This window comes from Grus americana, chromosome 14 (genome assembly GCF_028858705.1).
Source record: "Grus americana isolate bGruAme1 chromosome 14, bGruAme1.mat, whole genome shotgun sequence".
Classification (NCBI taxonomy): domain Eukaryota; kingdom Metazoa; phylum Chordata; class Aves; order Gruiformes; family Gruidae; genus Grus; species Grus americana.
In genome coordinates, this window is record NC_072865.1 from 21,080,115 (window position 1) to 21,101,056 (window position 20,942).

General features: G+C 46.1%; 1 protein-coding gene across 5 annotated transcripts in view; it reads left to right on the forward strand.

The window, feature by feature from the left end:
- Window positions 1-2,436: 2,436 nt before the first annotated feature.
- Window positions 2,437-20,942, forward strand: part of UBE2D2 (ubiquitin conjugating enzyme E2 D2) — a 30,408-nt gene continuing 11,902 nt past the window's right edge. Inside the window, exons 1-6 of one of the 5 annotated variants that reach the window (XM_054842306.1) lie at window positions 2,712-2,934; window positions 12,341-12,404; window positions 16,202-16,270; window positions 16,944-16,975; window positions 17,067-17,144; window positions 17,233-17,338. In XM_054842306.1, the coding sequence (XP_054698281.1) occupies window positions 16,261-16,270; window positions 16,944-16,975; window positions 17,067-17,144; window positions 17,233-17,338 (226 nt within the window). In that variant the 5' untranslated portion in view covers window positions 2,712-2,934; window positions 12,341-12,404; window positions 16,202-16,260. Of the gene's footprint in view, window positions 2,935-3,571; window positions 3,726-4,979; window positions 12,228-12,340; window positions 12,405-16,201; window positions 16,271-16,943; window positions 16,976-17,066; window positions 17,145-17,232; window positions 17,339-20,942 lie in introns of those variants that run through there. The other 4 variants (XM_054842307.1, XM_054842305.1, XM_054842308.1 and 1 more) reach the window with 4 other exon arrangements.

Sequence of the window (20,942 nt, forward strand, 5' to 3'; positions counted from 1 at the left end):
GGACTCTGTGGGACGAGTACTTGAGCATTTCCAGCTCCCCGTGCTGGTAGAGACTGGTGTGGCAAGGGAGAACTGTGGGGGATGGCAGAGCAACGAGCTGGCATGGGGTTGGTGCCTGCTCTTCTGCCATCGAGGGGTGTCCAGCAACCTAAAAGAGGGAAAAGAGCGAGAAGCCACAATATGAACTAAAGTAGTTAAAAACAAACCCCCAGAAAACCAGTTTTATGAATCTGTGATATATTTTCTCCATACCCAGTGTGAAGGAGGAAAGAGAAATTAATTCAAAACATACCCTATGCTAAATCCACCAGAAGAGAAAGCTTGAATTATTGCAGATTTCAGCATGAGAACGGAGCGCAGCTATTGCCAAGAGGCAGTGGTCCCCAGGCTCCTGAGAGGCCCGGGCGAGCACTACCAGAGATCCTCACCTCTGCCCTGAGCAGCAGCTCTGCAGCAGGAGGAAGGAGCAGGTGCTTGGGGAGGAGCAGGCATGAGTTTGTCATCACCAACACATCCAAAGTAGCGTGGGGTTTCCAAACCTTGCCTGCTCAAAAGCAGCAAGCAAACCAATCCTGCGGGTAGCGCTGCTGGCTACAGGCACCAGCCGGCAGAAGGGTGCTTTAGGAAAGGGACAGTCTGACCCCACGGGAAGTTTTGGAGCTGAGCTCCAAGCCCAGAGCTGCTTCTTGCTGCTTGGAGTTGAGTATTTTACTTACCTCTGAAGTGTCCTGTTTAAGCCTTTCATCCCTCTCTGCCAAGAGACGCACAGGAGGTGTGGGATTGACTAGAACAGTGGAAAACAACCCTGCTGCAGTACTAGGTGAGGAGAAGACAGACAATAACAGAAAATCGTAGTGTTATTCACTAAAAATGCTAGTTTCACAAGAGAGAAATCCATAGGAAACCAGGCTTTCCTGTAAAGGAACAAAACCTGATGCCTTCTTGGAAAGTCTTATGACTTCCAACCCTGATTAAAAATGCTCTTGGCATTTTTCTTACTCGACTCGGTAGCAGGGCTGCCAGCTTGGAAGGGTCCAGACAGCACAAGGGACTGGCCACCACAAGCCCAAGATGGAGGAGCAAGCGTCCAGTCCCAATTCACGATCCAAAGCCAGCAATGCGAAGAGAAGCAGGGCCAGCAAAAGACACCAATTTGATGTAGATTTTAAAATGTCTTACTATTACAAGATGTCCCACGGGTTTGTGTACGTGTGGGCAGTTTGGTTGTTAGGCAGAGGTACCTTGTTTGAACGTGTGCATGACGTCCTTACCCTGAGCAGTGTCCTGTTCCCAGCCTCCTTTGCTCAGGTTCTGATGATCGAGACCTGAAAGGAAGCAGCCCTTTGGTTGGAGCTGGCTGTTTACGGTGATCGCCCACTCCTGCTTGGATCGTGCAGTGACACAAACAGTGGTTTGGGGGCTCGGAGGTTCGCTGAAGCTGCACAGAACCCTTCAGCTCAATGGTAGCCATCAGGAAGATTATTTGATGAACTTTTTTTTGATACAAGCTGCTCAGTCATCTGAGAAAAATTGTTATTTTTGCCCATATCAGTGTTCTCCATGGGGATGCTGGATGGAACTGAATTTTCCGTCCATCTGTGGCCACCGGAGCTATGGATGCTGTCACTGCTGGAGAACCTTCGCCTCCCTCCATGCTGCTTGCTGGCCTGCTGGGTACTGAGCCCTCAGTCGCTTGCCTTGTGTTCTTCACTCAACACTGTATGCTCGGTAAGCCTGGTATTTCAGATAGTTCGCTATATAAATAAAAGCCTGTTTGATGGTTTAAAGCTTTATTACGCAGCCACGCTGTGATCTACCTGGTCCATGTGTCCTCCCAGGCCTAAAAATGAACTACTGCACGCCAGCCCGTGCCACTACCGACGGGTAAGGGATGCTGAGCCAGCAGCACCGCTCTCGGTGCCACTTAACGTGCTCCCAGAGGGCCTCTGCCTGCCCGGGTGCCCTCCCAGCCTCCCCAGGGAGGGCACACCGCCAGCCCGTGCCCCACAGGCCCCGGCCCTCCTCCGGGGAGGGGCCTCGGACCCTCTGCGGCCTCCACCCAGGCACCCGGGGCCAGCCACCATCTCCCGGGGCAGGGAGCGCCGTAGAGGAGGCGGCGGCGGCTCCCCCCCAGGCTGCCGGGGCGCAGGACCCGTCCCGCCCGGCCCCAGGCCCGGCCCTCAGCGCCTCAGGCCCTCACCGGCCCCACGGCGGCGGCGCGGCCGGAACTTCTTCCCGTCCCACCTTCTCGCGAGAAGCCACCGTCACGCGCAGCGTTAGCAAATCGCGCCGCCACCGCCGCTGTATCCTTCCGCGCTCTCCCCCTCCCCCTTCTGGAGAGTTCTGCACGGCGGCCACAGGACAAATAATCCCCGCCGTCCCGTCCCCCCCGCCCCCGCTCCTCCTCTCTCTCGCCCGGCCCTCCCACTTCGCTCCCAGCCCGGTCTCAGCCTCCATCGCAGCGTCCTCCTCCGCGCCGCCAACCGCGCGCCATCCGGCGGCAGCGGAGCGCGGCGGGGGTAGGAACGCCGCGGCGGAGTGATACGCGGAAGGCCGGCGAGGAGGCGCCAGCGCATAAAGAGGCGGCGGAGGGATGCGGTAGGAGCTGCGGCAGCGGCAGCGAGCTCCAGCCCAGCGGCCGCCGCCAGGGGAGCAGCGCGCCAGGCCGGCCCGCCCGTAGGCCCCCCGCCCCCCCCCCCCCTCCGCCGCCGCCTTCTGGGGGGGCCCCCTTCCTTCCCTCCCTCCTTCCCTCCCCCCTTCTCTCTCTCCTTCCCCTCCCCCCCTTCCCCTCCCCCCCCTTCCGCGCCGCCGCCACCTCCGCGCTCCTCCTCTCCCCCCCTCCCCCTCGGAAAATAGTCCCCGCGGGCTGCCCCCTCCCCGCCCGCCCCTCCTCGCCGCCTCGCGCACACAATGGCGCTGAAGAGAATCCATAAGGTAAGGGCAGGGCCCCGCCGCACCGCGCCCGGCCCCGCCGCGCCGGCCTGCCGCTCGCCTTACATAACCTGGGTAGACCGCCGCCGCCCCGGGCCCGTCGGGGAGGGAGGGAGGGAGGGAAGGCCAGGCCGGGCCGGGCCCTGCCCCGGCGGCGCGGGGTCCCGCCGGTGCCCGCCTCGGCTGGGGGCGGGGGGTTATGGGCACCTTTCCCCGCCCGCGCTGAGGGGACGGGCGGCCCCGGCGTGAGGAGAGGCGGCAGCCGGGCCTGGGGAGGTGGGAGCGGAGGAGAAGTTCCCCGCGGCGGTGTGGGCCGCGGCTGCCGGAGCGGGCGCGGGGGGCTCTGGCCCAGCCTGCCGGGGCGCTTTGTTCGTTCCCCCGGGCAGGTCCCGCTCCTCCTCGGGGCTGAGCTGGCTGTGCCCTGTCCCCGGGGGCCGTTGCCCGCGGTGCGGGCCGGAGGAGGTTGGCTGAGGGCGGCGGTGGTCGCAGCGGCCGGGCCCCTCCGAAGCAACGTGGCCCCCGGAGCCCAGGCTCTGGGGCCGCGAGGGGGCGCCGGCGCCGGGGCAGGGCCGCGGACCCGGGGGTGGGCAGCAGCCGCCGCCAGCTGTTGCAGCCGAAGGGGGTGCTCCTCGCCCTCCGGAATCGCTCGGGCCTGGAAGTGGACACGGTGGGGACAGCGAGGAAGGAGAAGGTGCCTGGAGGAGCAAGACGCTGCTCGCGCTGGAAGTTTTGGGGTGGCTCGTTCGGGAGCTTCGTGGTGAAAGGCTCTTCGTCCTCAAGGAGCGACAGTTTCGGTATTGGATACTGAAGCACTAGGCATAGTAAACTTGTCACGTTCAACTAGTCAAAATAGTGTGATTTATTGTTTTAATGGAGCCAGTGCTGTTCTACAACCTGAGTCATCTCATAAGAGTTGTAGGGAATGGCATGTGAGGTGAGCAGGAGGTGCACCACGCTCGGTCTCCTAGCCTTGGAGAAAAACACTGCTGCTGAATCTCCTGTAGTCCTAAAACTGTACTTTGCTCGATCATCATGGTATCTTTTACCAGGAAAAAAACCCCTCTATTCAAGAGAGGTTTATTGAGGTATACTTTTATTGCGTTGGTGAGTCAGGCAAGGAAATTTGTATCCTTGTCCCTGCAAAACATGTAGCTGTCAGTTTGGAGTCTCCATGCAAGGTTCAGGTGTGGAAGCCAGTCCTCCCATACGGTTTCTGGTCTTGATGATTATGTAAATCTGACTTTTGTATAGACCCAGATGTGAACTTGCTACCTAGTATTTAAGATCAGCTCACTAGTTCTGTTTTGTTACGTATGTAGCGTTGGATTTGGATTGTATGTTAACACTTTTGCTTTGATTGTAGGTTATCTGGAAGTTTTTGTGAAGCTTTGGGTGTCGTACTGATCAAATTAAAGCTGAGGTGGAGAAGAACATTGAAGAGAGCTTGAAGGCTCACGTATGCTCGTGGAGTAGGTAGAGCTGGAAAGGAAAGGATTTTGAGTATAATTTTAGCATATTGAAATTTCCAGATAAGCGTACGGTGATGGGTTACATAAGGACATTGTGCTCCAGCTGAGTATAACCTGTCTGCAATGTTCTGTCACTTATTTTGGTGACACTCAATATGATGTGAAGGCTGTTCTGCAGTGTGTTTGTGGGCTCACAGGTGTTTTGAAAGGGCACTTTCTCCTTGGCTTGTGTGCCTGCCATCCGAACAGACCTAGGGGGCATGGCAGGGAAAGGTGAGCAGGATAAATGTGACCACGGGGAGCAGGGAGGACACACAGATAGTGCAGGGCTTTTGTGGGGAGGGTGTATCTTCTATTGGGTGACTAGGGAAGCAGGGAAAGCTGCTTTGTTGTCATTCAGTGCATGCGGAGTTTCGGGATTCAGCACTCTCGGAGCACTTCTGTTTCTAGTCTGTGTTTTTTAGTAGGAGAGAAGCGGAATGTGTGGAGTCTTTGTTAACGCTGGATGCTCATGGACTGATTCTTCATGCTGCTTTTTGAAGATAAAGAATCCTGAGGGATAATGGGGACTGTGTAAGGTTGCGAGAGTCTCTTAAAGCCTTGGGAAGCGGCGCGAGAGCATCGCCGAAGCAGTGTGGTGTATATTGAGCTCTGCAAAGTATCAAGTATTTCAGGGGAGTAAGAGTGGTGGGCCTCGAGAAGGGAGACAGTAGGGCTGTAGGCAACATTTCCAACAGAAACAAACCATTTTTTCTAGCAGTCCAGATGCTTTAAAAGTTAGATGGGAGTTCAGCTCCAGACTAGAAAGGAGCGCTCTTAATTTGAGTTACTGTGGTTGTCTTAATTAAATGCTTAAGTAATAGTGACTGGTTGTTTACACTCCAGCTACTTTAAACCCTGTGGAGAGTGTTTGTATCATTGTCTTGTTTTTGTTCTGGTCTCTGGGAAAAGCAGCGATATCTTGTGCATAGTGACCGTCCTTGTTGGGATAACGAGGGGAACAGCAAGCTTCCGACCTTTGCTGTTGTACCTTGTGGCAGGAACAAAAGCCTACAGAATGTGGATTAAGTAGAAATAATCCCAACAGGCTCGAGTACAAAGAAGCGATGGGAAGAAAAGCTGCTGCTTAGGCATCTGTAGAGGGTATTATCAGCCTTGATATATTAGTGTTCAAGTCTCAATCTTGGCCGCTGTCTCGTGTGCTTGGCAGTTTGGGTTTTATGCTCGACTGCAGACTATGAGTTGTTCTCCAAAGTTTTCTGTGTCCTTGGATAATACAGAGATGAGAATTTGGAAACAAGCAGAAAATCCTGAGAGTAAACCTTTGATATAGTGTTACCTGAAGTGTTGAATCCCTCTGGGCTGGAAGAGGGGCAGAACAAGAAGCTGTTTGCAGCTGGGTAAGTAGTGGTGTTGCTGGCGCATGAGGAAGCGCAAGAGCCTGCACAGTTGGTCCCAGCGTGTCTCTGGCAGTGTGGTTGCTCTTGGGGTTGTCCAGAGACTCCAGCCGGGGTAATGCCTATGTGAAACAGCAGCTGTTCTTTAAGCAGATGCTCTGAAAGAGCTCAGACTTGAGCTGCTCTCAGGTTGCTGTTTCTATTATTCACCGCAGTCTTTCAGGCAGTGTTCTTCGTTCTTGCTTTGGTGCTTACTGGCTTGCAGGTCTAAAACTTGGAACTCTGCTCTTACAAGAAATGTTTGGGATGTATGCGATGGTGCCAGCCAGAGTCCCTGTGAAGTGTGGGGATAACAATGAAGGATAACGGTTCAACTGTTCTTTTTATATATATAACAATGACCTATTTTATGAGAAATGCAATGTGAGATTGGGATAGGAGTGATACTGGAGGACCATAACGAATAGTTTCTGTTTTAAGGCTTAAGCCGAAGCACTTTGGATTCAACCACAACCCCCTTTAGGAAATGCGTTACCTATAAGTAGGACCCTGTTTGGAGTTGCTTTGGATGGGAAAGCGAGGAAAAGGTTAATTCACTCTCTTTTATGGGTTTTCCCATATGAACTGTGTGATGGACCCTACAGTGAGGGGGAAGGGGAAATTGAAAGCTCTGCTTTAACCCTGAAGATAAACATTTTCTTACAGTGGAGGAATGGTGGCTTATTACTGCTTATAATGCAGAGGCCCAAAAACCAGGTAATGCTTTACAGAACTGAACTACATTCCATAGTGATGTCCCTGTTCAGCTGCAGAAAATGATGGACTTGCTTGTAGTCCAGAGCTGCTTGACCTTCTGAGATGCTGAAGTGTCACTTCTGCCAAAGTGAACACTATCTGCAGATAGGATGCATTAGATATTCTGGCTAATTGAATGATGTTAGCATTAACTGAGTTGTACGTGCACTACCTGTGCCGAGCAAATCTTGTGTTATTTCTGCGCTACCAGTCCTGCTTCACAGCAGCCAGTGGGAACAACTTGGTCCTTCCGTTACGGCCTCTTGCTGTGTTTGTGGAGCTGCCAGCACAGCCCATCTGTGTTAAGTATCTTGTGTGTCGCCAGTACAGAGACTACTGGTTAAGCTTTTGCTAGCTAGCTAGGCTTTTTGATACTCAGATTCCACACCAGGAGGAAGTTGTACATTGCTTTGGTGTTCTTGCTGTTCAGGCTTTAAAAAAAAAAAAAAAGGTGACGACTACATCAGAGCTTGTTTATAACATGTACCTTGGTTATTCCTGTACAGGTTGACTTTTGTCATGTTACTCACTTAACTGCTTGCCTTCTAACTTTTGCAGAGTCTTGTAAGAAGTCAAAGTCAGTGGATCTGAGCCGTTTCAAGTATTGAAAAAGCAGATTCTGTCAAAGGGAAAGGATTAAAATTGTTCTGAAGAGTAAAATGCTTCTGTTAATGAGAGGCTGTCTTAGAATGGCAGATACTCTGACATCACAAAAGTCTTGTAGACCAGGAGAGCACCTATGGATGCTGTAGGGAATTGGTGATCTGACCTTGGTGTGCACGTGCGAGCACTACCTTGTACAGAGGGACTGCTTGGCAAGTAGAGACAGAGCTGTGTGAAATCCCCGGTGGATATAGGTTTTTGCACGCGGTACTGCCTGCCACAGGTAAAGGTAGAACCTGCTGCCCGAGGAACATGCAGCAGACTCATGCCCACCTGAATGCCTGCATTCGACCTGTGCAGGTTGTTGGCAGCTGCTCGTCAGTGCTCTGGTCCTGCTGCTGAGGCGAGGCAGAGTCTGTTGATTTGACTTGGGCCCCGATTCAGTGTTGTTTGGCACTGCTCTGTTGAAAGTTACTACAATTCATAGTGAAGTGGCTGAGATAAATCACACTTTTGTAATGAAGCCCTAACCTGCCTGTCACAGAAGGGCTCAGGGGCTTCAGGCAATGAAACTTGCTAAAGTCGGATTAAAAGCTTGTTCTGCTGTCAGGTTGCTGCTGTAAGTGAAAATTAGGCTTATAATGAAGCTAATGATGTGGTCTCTGAGTAAATTAGAGTTTGATAACAGCTCAAAGTGGAGTAGGGAGGAAAGATCATGGAGTCTGAGCTGAAAGGACTTTGGATAACCTTTGACTGGAGTCGTACATCTAGTGTGTTGGTGTGATTTGGGGAACTCTGCTGCCTACGAAGGTTTATTAAAATTGCTGGAACTGACTGCTAAAGGATGCTGGCTTTTTACTCACTTCATTGGCTTCTTGATGTTGCCAGTTATGTTGGTTATTCTTACTAGAGGCTAGGCTGTATGAGCATTAACTTAATCCATAAAACTAGCCTTATCTTCTGGCTGGAGTAGTTTTTACCAGGAACATGTTAGTCTGGGGGAGGGAATTGTTTAGAGGAATAAATTTGAACTTCTGTAAAAGTGTCTTTGGAGTTTATAATTAAAACTAATTATAACTTGAAACATGGGCAGGGTGAAACTTCAAGGTAAGACTTGTGTGTGTTAGCATTTTAAAAACTTCTGATCTTTATGCAGTTTGTGAACTCCTCGCTCAAGATGTGTTTTAAATGCAGTGTGCTAGCTGCTGGAGGCTGGCAAGGGTGTTGCAGCTGATGGTAGCCCAGGTCTGAGTGCGACTGGTGGCACTGGCTTTCCCGTGTGCCGTGAGGCCTCTGGAAGCTGATGCCTTCCATGACTTGGGAAGCACAGTGAGAGGATTTGAGGCATAAGCACATTCCATCTTCCTTAAAGTGCTTTCCTGGAACCACTGAGTAGAGCTGCATTTTGTTGGGAGCTGACAGACATGATTAAATCTGCTTTTGGAGCCTAAATGACAGTTTCTTGTGCAAGTTTTGTAGCTTTTAGGATATGTAATGCATATGGATGTAATGGTGGTAGTTTCATACAACTTGGCCTTTGGGTAAGACGCCTCAAACCGTGCTTTGTGCCATGCTTCCGCTTCCTCATTTTTGCGGAGGAACTAATTATATTTTTATCTGTAAGATGGGTCAGGTTAATGGTATAATCTTCAGCAGCGGGCCCAACCCCAAGGGTGTTTTGCTGTAGGGGGGATGGCAGAAATGTTAAGTTCTGTAAGTTGGCTTTCCAGCTGAAGGCGAGGTAGCCTTCTAGGAGCTGGATAACTCAAACTTCATCTAAAGGCTGCTTGAGCCTTTGCTTTTCCTAAAGCAAAACCTTCTGCATGGATCAGAAAATGTCTCGAATAGTAACCAGCTATGGCTTTCTTCAGGGTTTGGTTTAAAATCAGCATTGTCAAGATCAGACTTGATCATTGACTAGCAAGCCTTCCCAGCTTGCAGGGAAATGGAGCAGGCCTTGCAGCTGAGGGTTTGATACGTACAGTAGTGCCTGGTTTGTAGATGATGTCAAACCGAATCCTGCTTGTATTACGAGTTCCAGTTTTATGTGAACTCCAGACTCATTTGTTCTGAGTTACAAACCAGCTGGTTCTCAGTCTCCCTCAGCAACATCTGGAAGCAAAGACCTCACTAGGTCTGGTGTTGTGCTAGCGGTACCTTGGAAACCGCGCAGGAGTGAGTTTTCAAAAGGCAAAGTAACCTCTCGGCATGATGCTGGAGTAGTGGATGCTCCTCTCAGTTTGTACCTGGATAAATGCAGCTGTATGTAGCTACTGTTCCTGTTTTTAAACTTGGCTCCGCAGGTCTGACAAGTGAGTAGTGGGAGTTGTACTAGCATGTCAGCAGCTTGAAGAGAACGGTATGTTAAAGCGATCATCTGTGCCCTGCCAGGAAATCCGGTAATGTGTTTGCCTCTGGTGTGCAGAGGCAACTGGCGGTCTACTGCAGCTGCTGGCTGTGCTCCAGAGGTGCCTTGTGGAGGTTAAACTAACGTGTTATCAGAGCTGTTGTTCTGCAAAAGCTGGGAGGCTTTGTATCACAGGGGCTTGAATTGGGAGTTGTTGCTAAACTTTTCCAAGTGCAAGAAGCTTATGCATTGCTTTTTACACTGGTCTTTTGATCTGTGATGTTTCAATCTGTGAATATAGTAGGGAAGGTGTATGCTAGGTTCTTAAACATAATCCGTAGAAGGTTGTGGTCTTACATGGAAAACATGGATTCTTACAATTGTACTCTGAAGAAGTCTAGTGTTGTTGCATCGTATTTATGCACAAAACAGGAGTGAAGGGGATGAGAAGTGGTAAGGAAGAAAGGTTTAGAGGTGTTTGGGGTTTTTTTAATAGATGTGTTTGGGGTTTTGAGTACTGTAGCATTAAATTGTGTTTTCCGAAAGATTAGAGTCCAATAGCATTTGGAATTGGACTGTACTCTATACAACTTTAGAAAGAATAAGTGTATTCATGTTTTTGTTTTCATGCCCATGCTTCTGAATTTGTGCATGCGGAGACTCAGTTCATTCTTTGTAGCCACGACTAGTCTGACCACGAAGAACGTGTGGCCTTTCGGGTGCCAGTGGAGTTGCGCGTAGGTGACTGCGTGTTCCTTTGCGGCTCTCACTGCATGGGGTGGCTCTCAGCTTACTGATGCTGAAGCAGAGCACAGTGCAGTCTGCTGCTCTATTTTTTTTTTTCAGGCTGTCTATCCGAAAACCTTTAGTGTATGTGCACTTCTCCATGGTGGAGCAGTATTCTGTTGATCAGGATGATACTCAGCATACCTGATGTTCCAGAGTTAAAGCAGAGAGGTGTACAGTGGGTGGTGTGAAGCGTGCTGGTGGGGTGACAGCGCATTACTGATCTTCTTGCTAGCTGATACTTGCAACCAGGAGGGAATCCTCACTTGGCTACTCTGACATCATGACTGATAATGCTGAAGGTCTTTCCTCCTTCAGAGGATATCTGGAGATGTTCCCCACCTTCAGGAGGGAGCAGGCTCTTCAGCAGTTGCTGCATGCTCAGTATCTACTCCTGTCTGAGTCCATGCTGAGCCACAAAGTGTGGGAGCAAGGTTTTCTTGGCTGAGCGCTGTAAGAAGCTCAGTAGGAGCACTAGGAAAGTCTCAGTAGGCTGTGGTGGCTGTGTGTGGAGGCTTTTGGCTGGGATCTTTAGAGACTTGGAGCTGCTGAGGGCAAAATCAAACTTGTGTATGCTTTACAGCAGTCAGGGTATGTGCAGCTTTGTTTCTCCACCGCAAGACTTCTGGGGGGGGACTCGATACTGAGGGGGAAATCCAAGTTTTACCTGTTTGATGTAATGTGACTTTCTTTTGTAACAGAAGAGGGTTTAGTTCATGTTGGCCTCCCAATTCGTGGGAAATAGAAGCTGGAAGTCCCAGAGATCGTCTATTCAAGAGCTTAAATATGTAAATAACAAAAGGCTGTTAAGCAACAAGCTTTTTCCATTCCTGCAATCAGCTTGTCTTGATGATTGTCCTTAGATGTTTTGTCTATCAAAAGCCTCAGATAAGTCTGGTATCTGCGACTCCAGTGTGGCCTGTTGCTGGTAACCCTTGCAGGCTGCGAGGGGAAAAGCTGAACACGCCGTGGGCCGGGAACAGCACGGGAATGTTTCCTGAATGCTAGATTTAGTTGTCGACGTAATGGTTGTCTGGTGTTTATGTTTAGCTTTCTAGACTGAGCTAGCACAGAAAAAAGTTAGTATGTTTGGGCCCATCATGCAAAGCAGGTCACTAGCTGAGCCAGAAATAGAGCAGAGTTTGACTTAAAGCTGTGCTCTACTTGCACTTCCCACTAAATGTCCACTTCCTGAGCAAATGGCTAATATGAGTTACTGGTGACAATGTGTGGACTCTCTTTCTCATTTGGGCTGAAGCTTTGCTTCAAATTGAAACTTGGTGTCATTCAGAAATATTCTGAATTACTCAACCTGCTCAGCCAGAGCAATTGAGACTCATAATAGGATTTCTTAAGAGAAAAATTTGACTGACATGGGTACTTGAAAAGTGAGGATTTCCATTCACGGGCTAGCAGTTTGATAGGTACAGAGGCCTTGTGTTTTATTCCACTTAACCAGCTATATTCACTGATGCATACATCTGGAGATGAAACAGGTTATTGAAGTTTTGTATAGTGCAAAAAGGCTATTGTAGGTGTGAGATGATAAACTGGATCGCTGTAGTTGGGGCAACCAGGGAGCTGTTACAATACAGGGTATAAAATAAGGCCGGTACTGAGAGTCGTTGGATTGAGGCCATCTTATCTCTCTGTGACCTAGACATAGTGGAGTATATAATTCCTTGATAATGCTTGGGATTTCTAAGTTATATTATCAATGAAGGCAAACCTGACAGACCCTGTGACTTAACAGCATATGGAAACCTAGAGAAGAAACTGATGTGTATGCTAAAGAAGTTACCTGGATTGAAGATGCAACTTTGCTTTCTGGGGCCCTGGCTATTAGTTTTGTGGTGTTGCCATTCCTGTGGTTTCGGGAGACCCACTAAATCCACTGATGTGAGTGTTATGTTCATGAGCAAGGATGATAGCCAAAGTGCCACTAGCAGCTTTTTTGGCAATAACATGATCTGTTTTGAAATGAAATGAAATAAACTGTTCCTGTTTTTTAGGAGTTGAACGATCTGGCACGTGATCCTCCAGCACAGTGTTCAGCAGGGCCTGTTGGTGATGACAGTAAGTATGCTGCTATCAGCAAACACCTGCAGTCCCTAACTTTTTTCTTCTTTCTTCTAAAATGGGATGTCCCAGTTCCTTATCAAGGGGAACCCTTCTGTTTCTTTTGATTAGAGTACTAGATACTACTCCCCATACTAATCTTGTTGCCCTTCTGTTTCTCTTAATACCTTCCTTGTGTATCACTGGAGATCTGTAACTCCCATTTTATTGATTGGGTAACTCTGCACTGAGGACACCTGAAGTTACACCTTTAGAATTAACTGTTCTGGCATTCTCATGGCCAAACCAGCGAGCAGCTGCATCCAGCTTTCTGAACTCTGATATCTAACCTGTACATGGTGTAGTCACATAGTCCTGTAGAAGTAAAACAATCTACTACTAATCCTAGATGCTACTACAGCAAGGTCAGGATTAATTGTATTTTACACAGGAGTTAGTTAACACTGCATTTTTTAAGAGGGTTACATATGGTCCTTAGGGGTAGGAGGTTCAAATGTGAATGGAAGGAAAACTAGTTGGTAAATTAAAGCTTGAGTTACTAAGTAATGTTGGTGTTGTTTTTAAAGTTTAATAGTTACTGTGGTCAAATGAGTTACAGGAATGCTGGAAACATTGCTTGTTCTTCAATCTGTTTCATGCTATTGTAATATAGAGCACACCAGAGTATAAGAACTGAAAACCAGATTTGGATCCTAATTTTTAGGCAAGATTTCACTCAATTTGGAATACTACTTGTGGTTTTCTCAATAAGCAAAATCAGAATGTCTAAACCCTGCTGTCATGACGAACATGTAGCTTGATTTGGGCATAGCTGCTTAGGTATGAGATGGGAAGTGCAGATGCAGCATCCTTAAATCACACGTACTACTGTGCTGGAGAACTGTACTCAGATCAGTTGGTCCTGCCAGGTTCTGTGTCGGGGATAGCCTAGGACGATCTTCTTGGCCTGCACATCAGCTGGTTGTCTTTCCTGTGCAAGGTTGTTGACCTGGTGTGCGATTTGGAGTTGTTATTCTGTCCTTTTGAAGTTCAAGGAGCTGTGTTAAAGCAGAAGAAAAGCAGTTATCCCTTAAAGTCCTACCCTCATTTTTTTTTCTGTCTAGCATTGTTTTATGCTAAGATGATCTAATGTCATCTTGTACATGTATTTTTTGCCTAGGCAGGAGGGTGAGATACATTGTGTGACTTGACTTAATGATGTTTATATGGATACTTCTTTATTTTAGCTGTAGGTAATGTTCCTCAGTCTGGTTTGATTAGTTTGAATGAGGTAACTTAGTTGTTGCCCTGTCCTTTATGGGATTTCTTGTAAGTCCTTTAAACTGCAGTGGTTTTGCAAGCTGTAAAGTCCTCTCCATATTGACTAGCATTTTACGCTTTTCTGGTGAACTACTTTTTTATCTTGGCCATAGCTTAGGTGAGCAAGATCAGTAGGATATTTGCAATGAGACAAGAACATGTGTAAATTCACCTTTTGCTTTACAATGGGCATTGGCATTTAATGCATAAAATGCCTGAGATGAGGGAATGTGTTTACACTTTCTTGTAGCAGCTCTGCTGTATAGAAAAGGCTATGTAAAAACACTTGGAAGCTCTGACTGGGATGACAGTTAAACAGCATGCATTGAACTTGCTATTTGGTGAAGCATCCAAGCTTGTGAGAGTAGGGGATATTTAAGTAGGGAAAGCCTCCATCTACGCATGAAGAACTCTAAGCTTAGGTATCCCTTCTAAAAGGGAAGAACTAGCTGCCAAGATATGAATAGTTTAGAAATGATTCAGAAAGTGAAGTGTATTAAAACTTATACATTCCCATAGAAATCTAGGACTAGATTTAAAAAGCACTTGAAACCTGAGAATGAAAATACTGAGATTAGTGGAGAAGCTACTGTTGAGCAATCCTTTCAAACAAGTGAAACCTGTGTTTGGATTTGAGGGTTTTTAGCAGTAGTGTCAAGCTTCTAGTTCCTCCACAACTTATTTTTGCTTTCAGAATAGTATTTCAAAGCAGCTTGTTTCATGGAAGAGAAATTACTAAGATGTAGAGCCACTCTGAGGCTTTTCTTCCCCTAAATAAGCAAGTGTGATTTGTGCCATGATAAACTACTTTGTAGTTTCCAAAGGCTGTGAGAGGTGATGGAGATCGTCTGGTGGAGGAGATGGAAACATAAGTTGGTGAATGCTTATAATGGAAAGTTACTACTGAATACAGAAAGCTTTAAAGTAATAGTCAATTATTCTTGTGCCACCTTTTTGAAAGACCTCTAATGAAAGACTGTTGCTATTGAGAGCAACACTTCAGGTGTTTGTAAGTGGATAGCAGTGGCAGCAACAGGAAGGTGCCCTCTCCGAGATACCTGTACTCCAGGTCTGCCTTGGTTGCCTTGTCAGAATGACATTTCTCAGAGTTCAGGACATGCTGTGCCTGCAAGGTGGTGTCTTGCAGCTAGTCCAGCCAGTGTAAACTGTCCCCAGTTGTAAGCTGCTTGTCCTTGTAGTTCACAAACTTTGTGAAGAGCTGTTCTACTTTGTTGATTGTAGGAACAGGATTTTCTTTCTCTTGGTCGTGTAGTTTTAGCCCTCTTCGACCCACCACTGGCCTTTGTTTTGGAAACATGCTTGGGACTGGATTACACTAGTATACCTCCAGAGTGCTATGCAGTGGCCTAGCTCACTTCCAAACACATACCTGCGCTTAGCTACTGCAAGTCGGCAACCCCCTTACTTTGTCCATAACTTTTTGAATGGCTAATTTCAAAATAAAGAATTAATTGGAATAAGCTCTGCATGATGAATCCATCTTTTAGTTCCTCAAACTTGTTCTGGATGTTGTGAGAATCTAAAGCTTAGGTTAAACAAGCACTTCAGTGTAGGGTGGAAGTTTGGCGCAAAAAAAAAGCCAACAAAACAATCAAACCACCCTTCTAGCTCGTAAAATGTTAAGATTCACTGTGGAAGTGTTTTCTTTCTGGTTTCTTGTTGGGTTTAAGACAATAGCTGGTTATATCAGCTTCTCTTTTTGGTGTGCAGAGGTATGCAGCTTAACATCCAGTGCTGTCTGTGCTCCAGTGCAGTCATGGTGAATCTTATCAGCATCTACTGATGCCTGTGAAATTCTTGGTGGTTTTTCTGTGATTGGCCACGCTCTTCACTGCTGGGTTTCTGCTGCCCCTTTGTCCCCTTCTTGGTTTCTCACTGTCCTGCTACAGATGATACGGACCCTGTGAAGTTGTCAGAACCTTTTAAAATGGGTGAATGCTACATATGAACACATGAGCCACTGTCTTGATTTCTGGACTCTACACTGAGTGTAGGGCTCTAACCAAATGCTCTTCTCCCCATGCTTTGGCAGGGCTGTTCACGCTCTGCTTTTTTTTCCCCTTCCTTGTATGAGATCATTCCCAGTTGCAGTGCCTGTACCATGTGTAATTAAAAACTGCTTGTGCTAGATTAGAACAAGTAATACCACTCTGGGCCAAAATTACTTTTGGCACAGGTAGCCTTGAAAGCTGTAGGCACCACTTGTGAGTTAAGTACGTAGCTGCAGGTGGCTTCAACTTCTGTGTCTCGAAGACTTACCTTGCAGTCACTGGAGTCTTCTGTACAGCTCCCCAGTTCTGAAGATGCCATGTAGCTGACGGGAAACTTCCCACAGTACTGTTCCACAAATCATTTGTTAAGCTGGTGCTCTTGGCACAACCTAGCAGTAGAGCCTTCAGAGAACACAGGAACCCCGAGAACTTCCTAACGTGCCTCATACAGATTAACAGCTTTGATTTCCTTATGTTCTGCAGCGTAAAGACATTCTTCACGAATCTTCTGTATTACCAGATTAAGATGTTCTCTTGGACAGATGCATACGAGTGAGACTTATTTTTTGTCCATTTAACCTAAGCGTGTACTAGCACATCCTGGTCACAAGTGTTGAGCAGACTGGCATTCCTGCATTCTGTTAAGACTTGTATTGCTTTCTGCTGCTTTAATGAAATTTTGAGGCCTCTGTGGAGACTAAGCTTAAACATTCAGTTGAGGTAACACTGGCGTAGGTTACCTCTTTATTTATGGTATATACAAAGCTTAGGCTTACCCTCCATTTAACTAAGGATCTGTGTAGCAGGGGTGTTACCTAAGAAAGGTATTAGGTCATACTGTACCTTTGCTGTAGCCTGCTCTGAGGGCAGCGCAGTCATTGGAAACTGGGCTTGGACTCAGGTGCTTCACTGGAAACAAAAAAGTTGAACTCATAAATTTGTCAGGACTGAAATGTTGACTGTAACTGCCTGGATTTTTATTGTAAAGTGATTTTTTGCAGGGCACAACATGTGTGTGGTATCACAGCAATCCCAAAGTGTGGAGCAAGTGAATGTGGAGCGTTCAGTACTTTGCTCTGTCTCTGTTTAATTCTTTGGCTTGCTTCCCTACAGCCTTTCAGAAGGCTTTGTTTTTAAAATAGACTTTTCTGTGCTGCTTTTTCTGGAAGTAAGTAGTTCATTACTTGAGCTTCTCCAAACTGAAGTAAATCTTTCTCTTTTTCAGTGTTCCATTGGCAAGCTACAATAATGGGACCAGTAAGTATGAGAGAATTGATGTTCATAGCTTTTTATGACCAGTTGTCTTGTAATAACTCCTCAAACTGTAATGATTCTTTCTCATGAACAGAATGACAGTCCCTATCAAGGTGGAGTATTTTTCTTGACAATTCACTTCCCAACAGATTATCCCTTCAAACCACCTAAGGTGAGTGGCTTGTACCGTAAATCTATTCATTACTATATGGTGTAATGTACATTTGTGAGCCTACACTGAAATTTTCCTTCTTCTGCAGGTTGCATTTACAACAAGAATCTATCATCCAAATATTAACAGTAATGGCAGCATTTGTCTTGATATTCTACGATCACAGTGGTCCCCAGCACTAACTATTTCAAAAGGTACCTCCAATGCTCACTTAATTTTACTCTGCTGAAATGAATTACTGATTTGATTTAGAATTTAAAAACTGCTGCATTTCTGTCGTCAGCCATTTCTGTGGTCGCTGCTTTAGTCCTGTGACTCGGCACCTAGCTTGCAGCCAATTCATGAGTGCAGGGTGCTCATGAAGTCCAGTTTCCCTGTGACCACAGGAGGACTGTTCAACTTGGCCAGTGGATCCGAGAAGTCTTGCTACAAGTACCCAGTCTTGCCACCTCACCTCAGAGTCTAAATGCTTTAGCTAAAAAAACCCACACCAAAATCAAACCTAGTACATGACAGTGGAAGACTTCAGTGTTCAAAATGCACACCAAGTAAAATGTGTAAGGGAACAGCTGTGGCTTTTAAAAAAACACAAAACCTGCTTTGATTCTGTCATCTTAAAAAAATAAATAGTCGCTTTTTCAAGGGAACAGTAGAACTCCATGTTGGTCTCTTTTAACAAAACTTTTCAGTGACACGGACTACTATAATGTTTTAAAACTTAACAAGCTTGCATTATCTGAATTTTTTTTTAAGCTAGAAACATCTTGATCCCTGTGAACTGTGTTAGTTTGTGGGGCACTGGAATGTCCTTTGCCTGGTAGAGCAATATTCCTATTAATTAATGCAAATAGGAGCTTTTAAACACCTTGAAAGAATACCCAGGATTGAATTTCATTGGTGGGTTTTTTTTCTGGCTATTGAAAGTGTAGGTGTATGGCTTGTAGATCTAGCCATGGCAATTAAGAATATTTTTGGTTGCTTCTGTGCATGAACCATGTCCTGACCATTCCATTTTTGTAGCCATGTGCTGTAATTAAATGCTACAGATACCACACTTAATTGCAGCATCCTTCACACTGTGTCCCAGCTCTCAGGCTATCCTGCTGCCTGTAATTCTTCTCTCCAACTACATGTGATGTTCCTGGACACTTTCTTTTTGATTCAGACTCTTGGTACCCCTCCCTTGCACATCTGAACTGTCTCCCTTTTACTCAACGCAGAAAAGTTCCTGCCTTCTCTGTCCAGCTACAGGCTTCTGCATTTTTAAAAACAGATGAAAAGGCAAAACAGTATCTTGACTTATCTCTTGACAGAAGTGAATCTGCTAGTGCACAAAGCTGCAAGTCTTCACTGTGAGTTGAAAGAACTCAAGTGTCAGTCAAGGGAAAATGATTGTCAGGCTGATGCAGCTTTCCTTACAAGTGCTTTCAGTCAAGTACTGGCTGCTGTTGGAAGCACTAAGTTAGTACTAAGTGCTGACGTCTATTATGCTTTGATTAAATTGCCGTATAACTGGTTAGAATACTGTAGTGGGAGAATGTATAATGTGGCACAGTATCTTATATTTGTTTGAGAGTCCTAAAATGACCGTATAGGCAGTGGGGTAGTAGATAGCACATTTGAAAATACTGGAGGATAGATTGGAATTAGGATGGTTGGAAAAAGATGGGGCAAGAATTTAAGAGGCTAGTTAAGGGCATCAGCAGACTGCCTATTAATGACTGTCAGCTTTAATCACAAAATATATCTTAATTTTGCAACCCAAATACACTTGCAGTATGCTCTTAACATCTCCATCTCCTTCTGTTCTCTGCCTTGAACTCTTTTTTTTTTTCTTATCCTCTTCAAACTGCGTCCTTGTAGCTTAGCTAAAGTAAGCCATGGGATCAGTGTGACCATTCTGTGCTTCTTAACCCTTTCTATCACCCTATCTCCCTCTCAAAGGACTCTCCCTGAAATTAGGTGTCTTCATACTGTTTTTTTCATGCATTGCAGAAGTGTTAATCTGAATGCAAAACCCTGCTATAGCATGAAAGACATACAAATGGCACCAGTGAGAAAACAATCTTGTCCATGTTCCCTCGGTGTTCATTTCATGAAGGAGTTAAAGGCAGCAAAAGAAGTTCAGGGGTGACTTTATAGAAATTCAGAATACTTCCCTCAGAAATAACAGGGATGTCTTGTCAGAAAATAGACCTCAGCTTGATAAGAAGCAAGAGTTGATACTTAAAAGAAGCATTCTTTCTGTCTTGAGCAACATAAATAAATTCCACAAAGGCAACTTCAATCATTTAGGGTGGAAATCTTGGTTTTGGTCAGTCTAGAGCTGTATGTTTGTAGACTTTAAAGCTATTTCAGCTCTCTACTAATTCTTTGATTAGCCTTATCAAAGAATAAGTATATTTCTAGTAGGAAAAGCTGTTGTGTCAGGTAATTAAAAGTGAGTAACAAGATAGAAGTTACTCAACATGAAGCTTACATCCCTTCCAAAACAGCAATTTAGTATTTGTAGTGCAGATTTCTTAGAGTATTTCCTAAACTGTGCTGCTCTTTAGGAGGATGCTATTGGGAGCAAGCTGTTTGAATTTAAAATCTGTAAGCAGATAACTAGAACACAGCTATTACAAAAAAAGTATTGACAGAGAAGTCAGGGAAGACTAGAAACAGTCCTTCTAGGAAACAGCTTATGATACACGGCTTCCTCCTCCTGAGGCATCTGGCAGGCAAGGTTGTCAGCAGCTTACATGGGCGAGATGTTATGCTGCAATTAATGTGTAGTACATAAACATGTTTTTCACCCTGACCTGCAAGAGGAAAGCTGAAGGGGTAGGCAGCGACTTACTTTTAATTTATAGTGCTACTTTTTTGGTGGAAAGACTGTGGGGGGAAAAATTGTGTTGGTGCTACTTAATCATCCTGGTTTAGTGGTAAAGATCTTGGCTCCTCACGCTCTGGAGGATGGTAGGGTGTTCCAGACAGCACTTGGAATGTCTCTGGAGCCTGCCCCGTCCTCTCCGCTGGGTAAGATGCTGAAGGCCCGAGTGTGGGGGCTATTGAAGCAGTGTTATTTGAGACTGCTAAATAAATAAGGAAGTTTCTCTCCCTCCCCCTGTAAGCAGCTTGGCAAAGTGATCTTTGCTACCGTAGTAGAGGTGACTAGCATTTTGGGGTTTTGTTCTGTCTCTCTAAATGTTTGTCCCTCCTAGACTTGTTAAAACGGGTTCTGAAGAATTGGGAGAACACTGAATGTCTCAGTAGAATAGTTAACTTGCTTATATTAGTAATTCTGAAGTAAGTGTTCCTAAAAGAAAACATATTGTAGAATAAATCATCCCAAAACAGTCTTAAACACACCTTGGTGATTAATTTAAACTCCAAAGCTTAAGCAAAATTCATAGGCTTAAATTAAAAATGTTATCTCAAAGTCTGCATAAATAAGAAACCCTGTTGCCTTAAGCAGGAGAATAAAGTATTTTAATGTGATTATGACTGTTCTCAGCCATTTTTTGGGAAACCTACTTTCTCCTGAATTTGGGAAGCAGATGTGCAAGAGTTAATGCTAAACTGAAGCCCTTCAGTAAAGGTTGGGCTGACTTGCTCTGTCCTGTCCCACTTCTCCCCACCACTGTGTCTTTAACTAATGAACCATGGAGCTTAATTAAAGTGCATTGGAAGACCCTGCCTGGTGAATGGCAGTGAGTGGCTTCAGTCTCGTTCATTCAAGAGTTGAGCTCACGCTGTTCAAACTCTGCCATGCCCAGTGCAGTGTGAATTTTCTGTGGTGCTGCTCTTACAGGT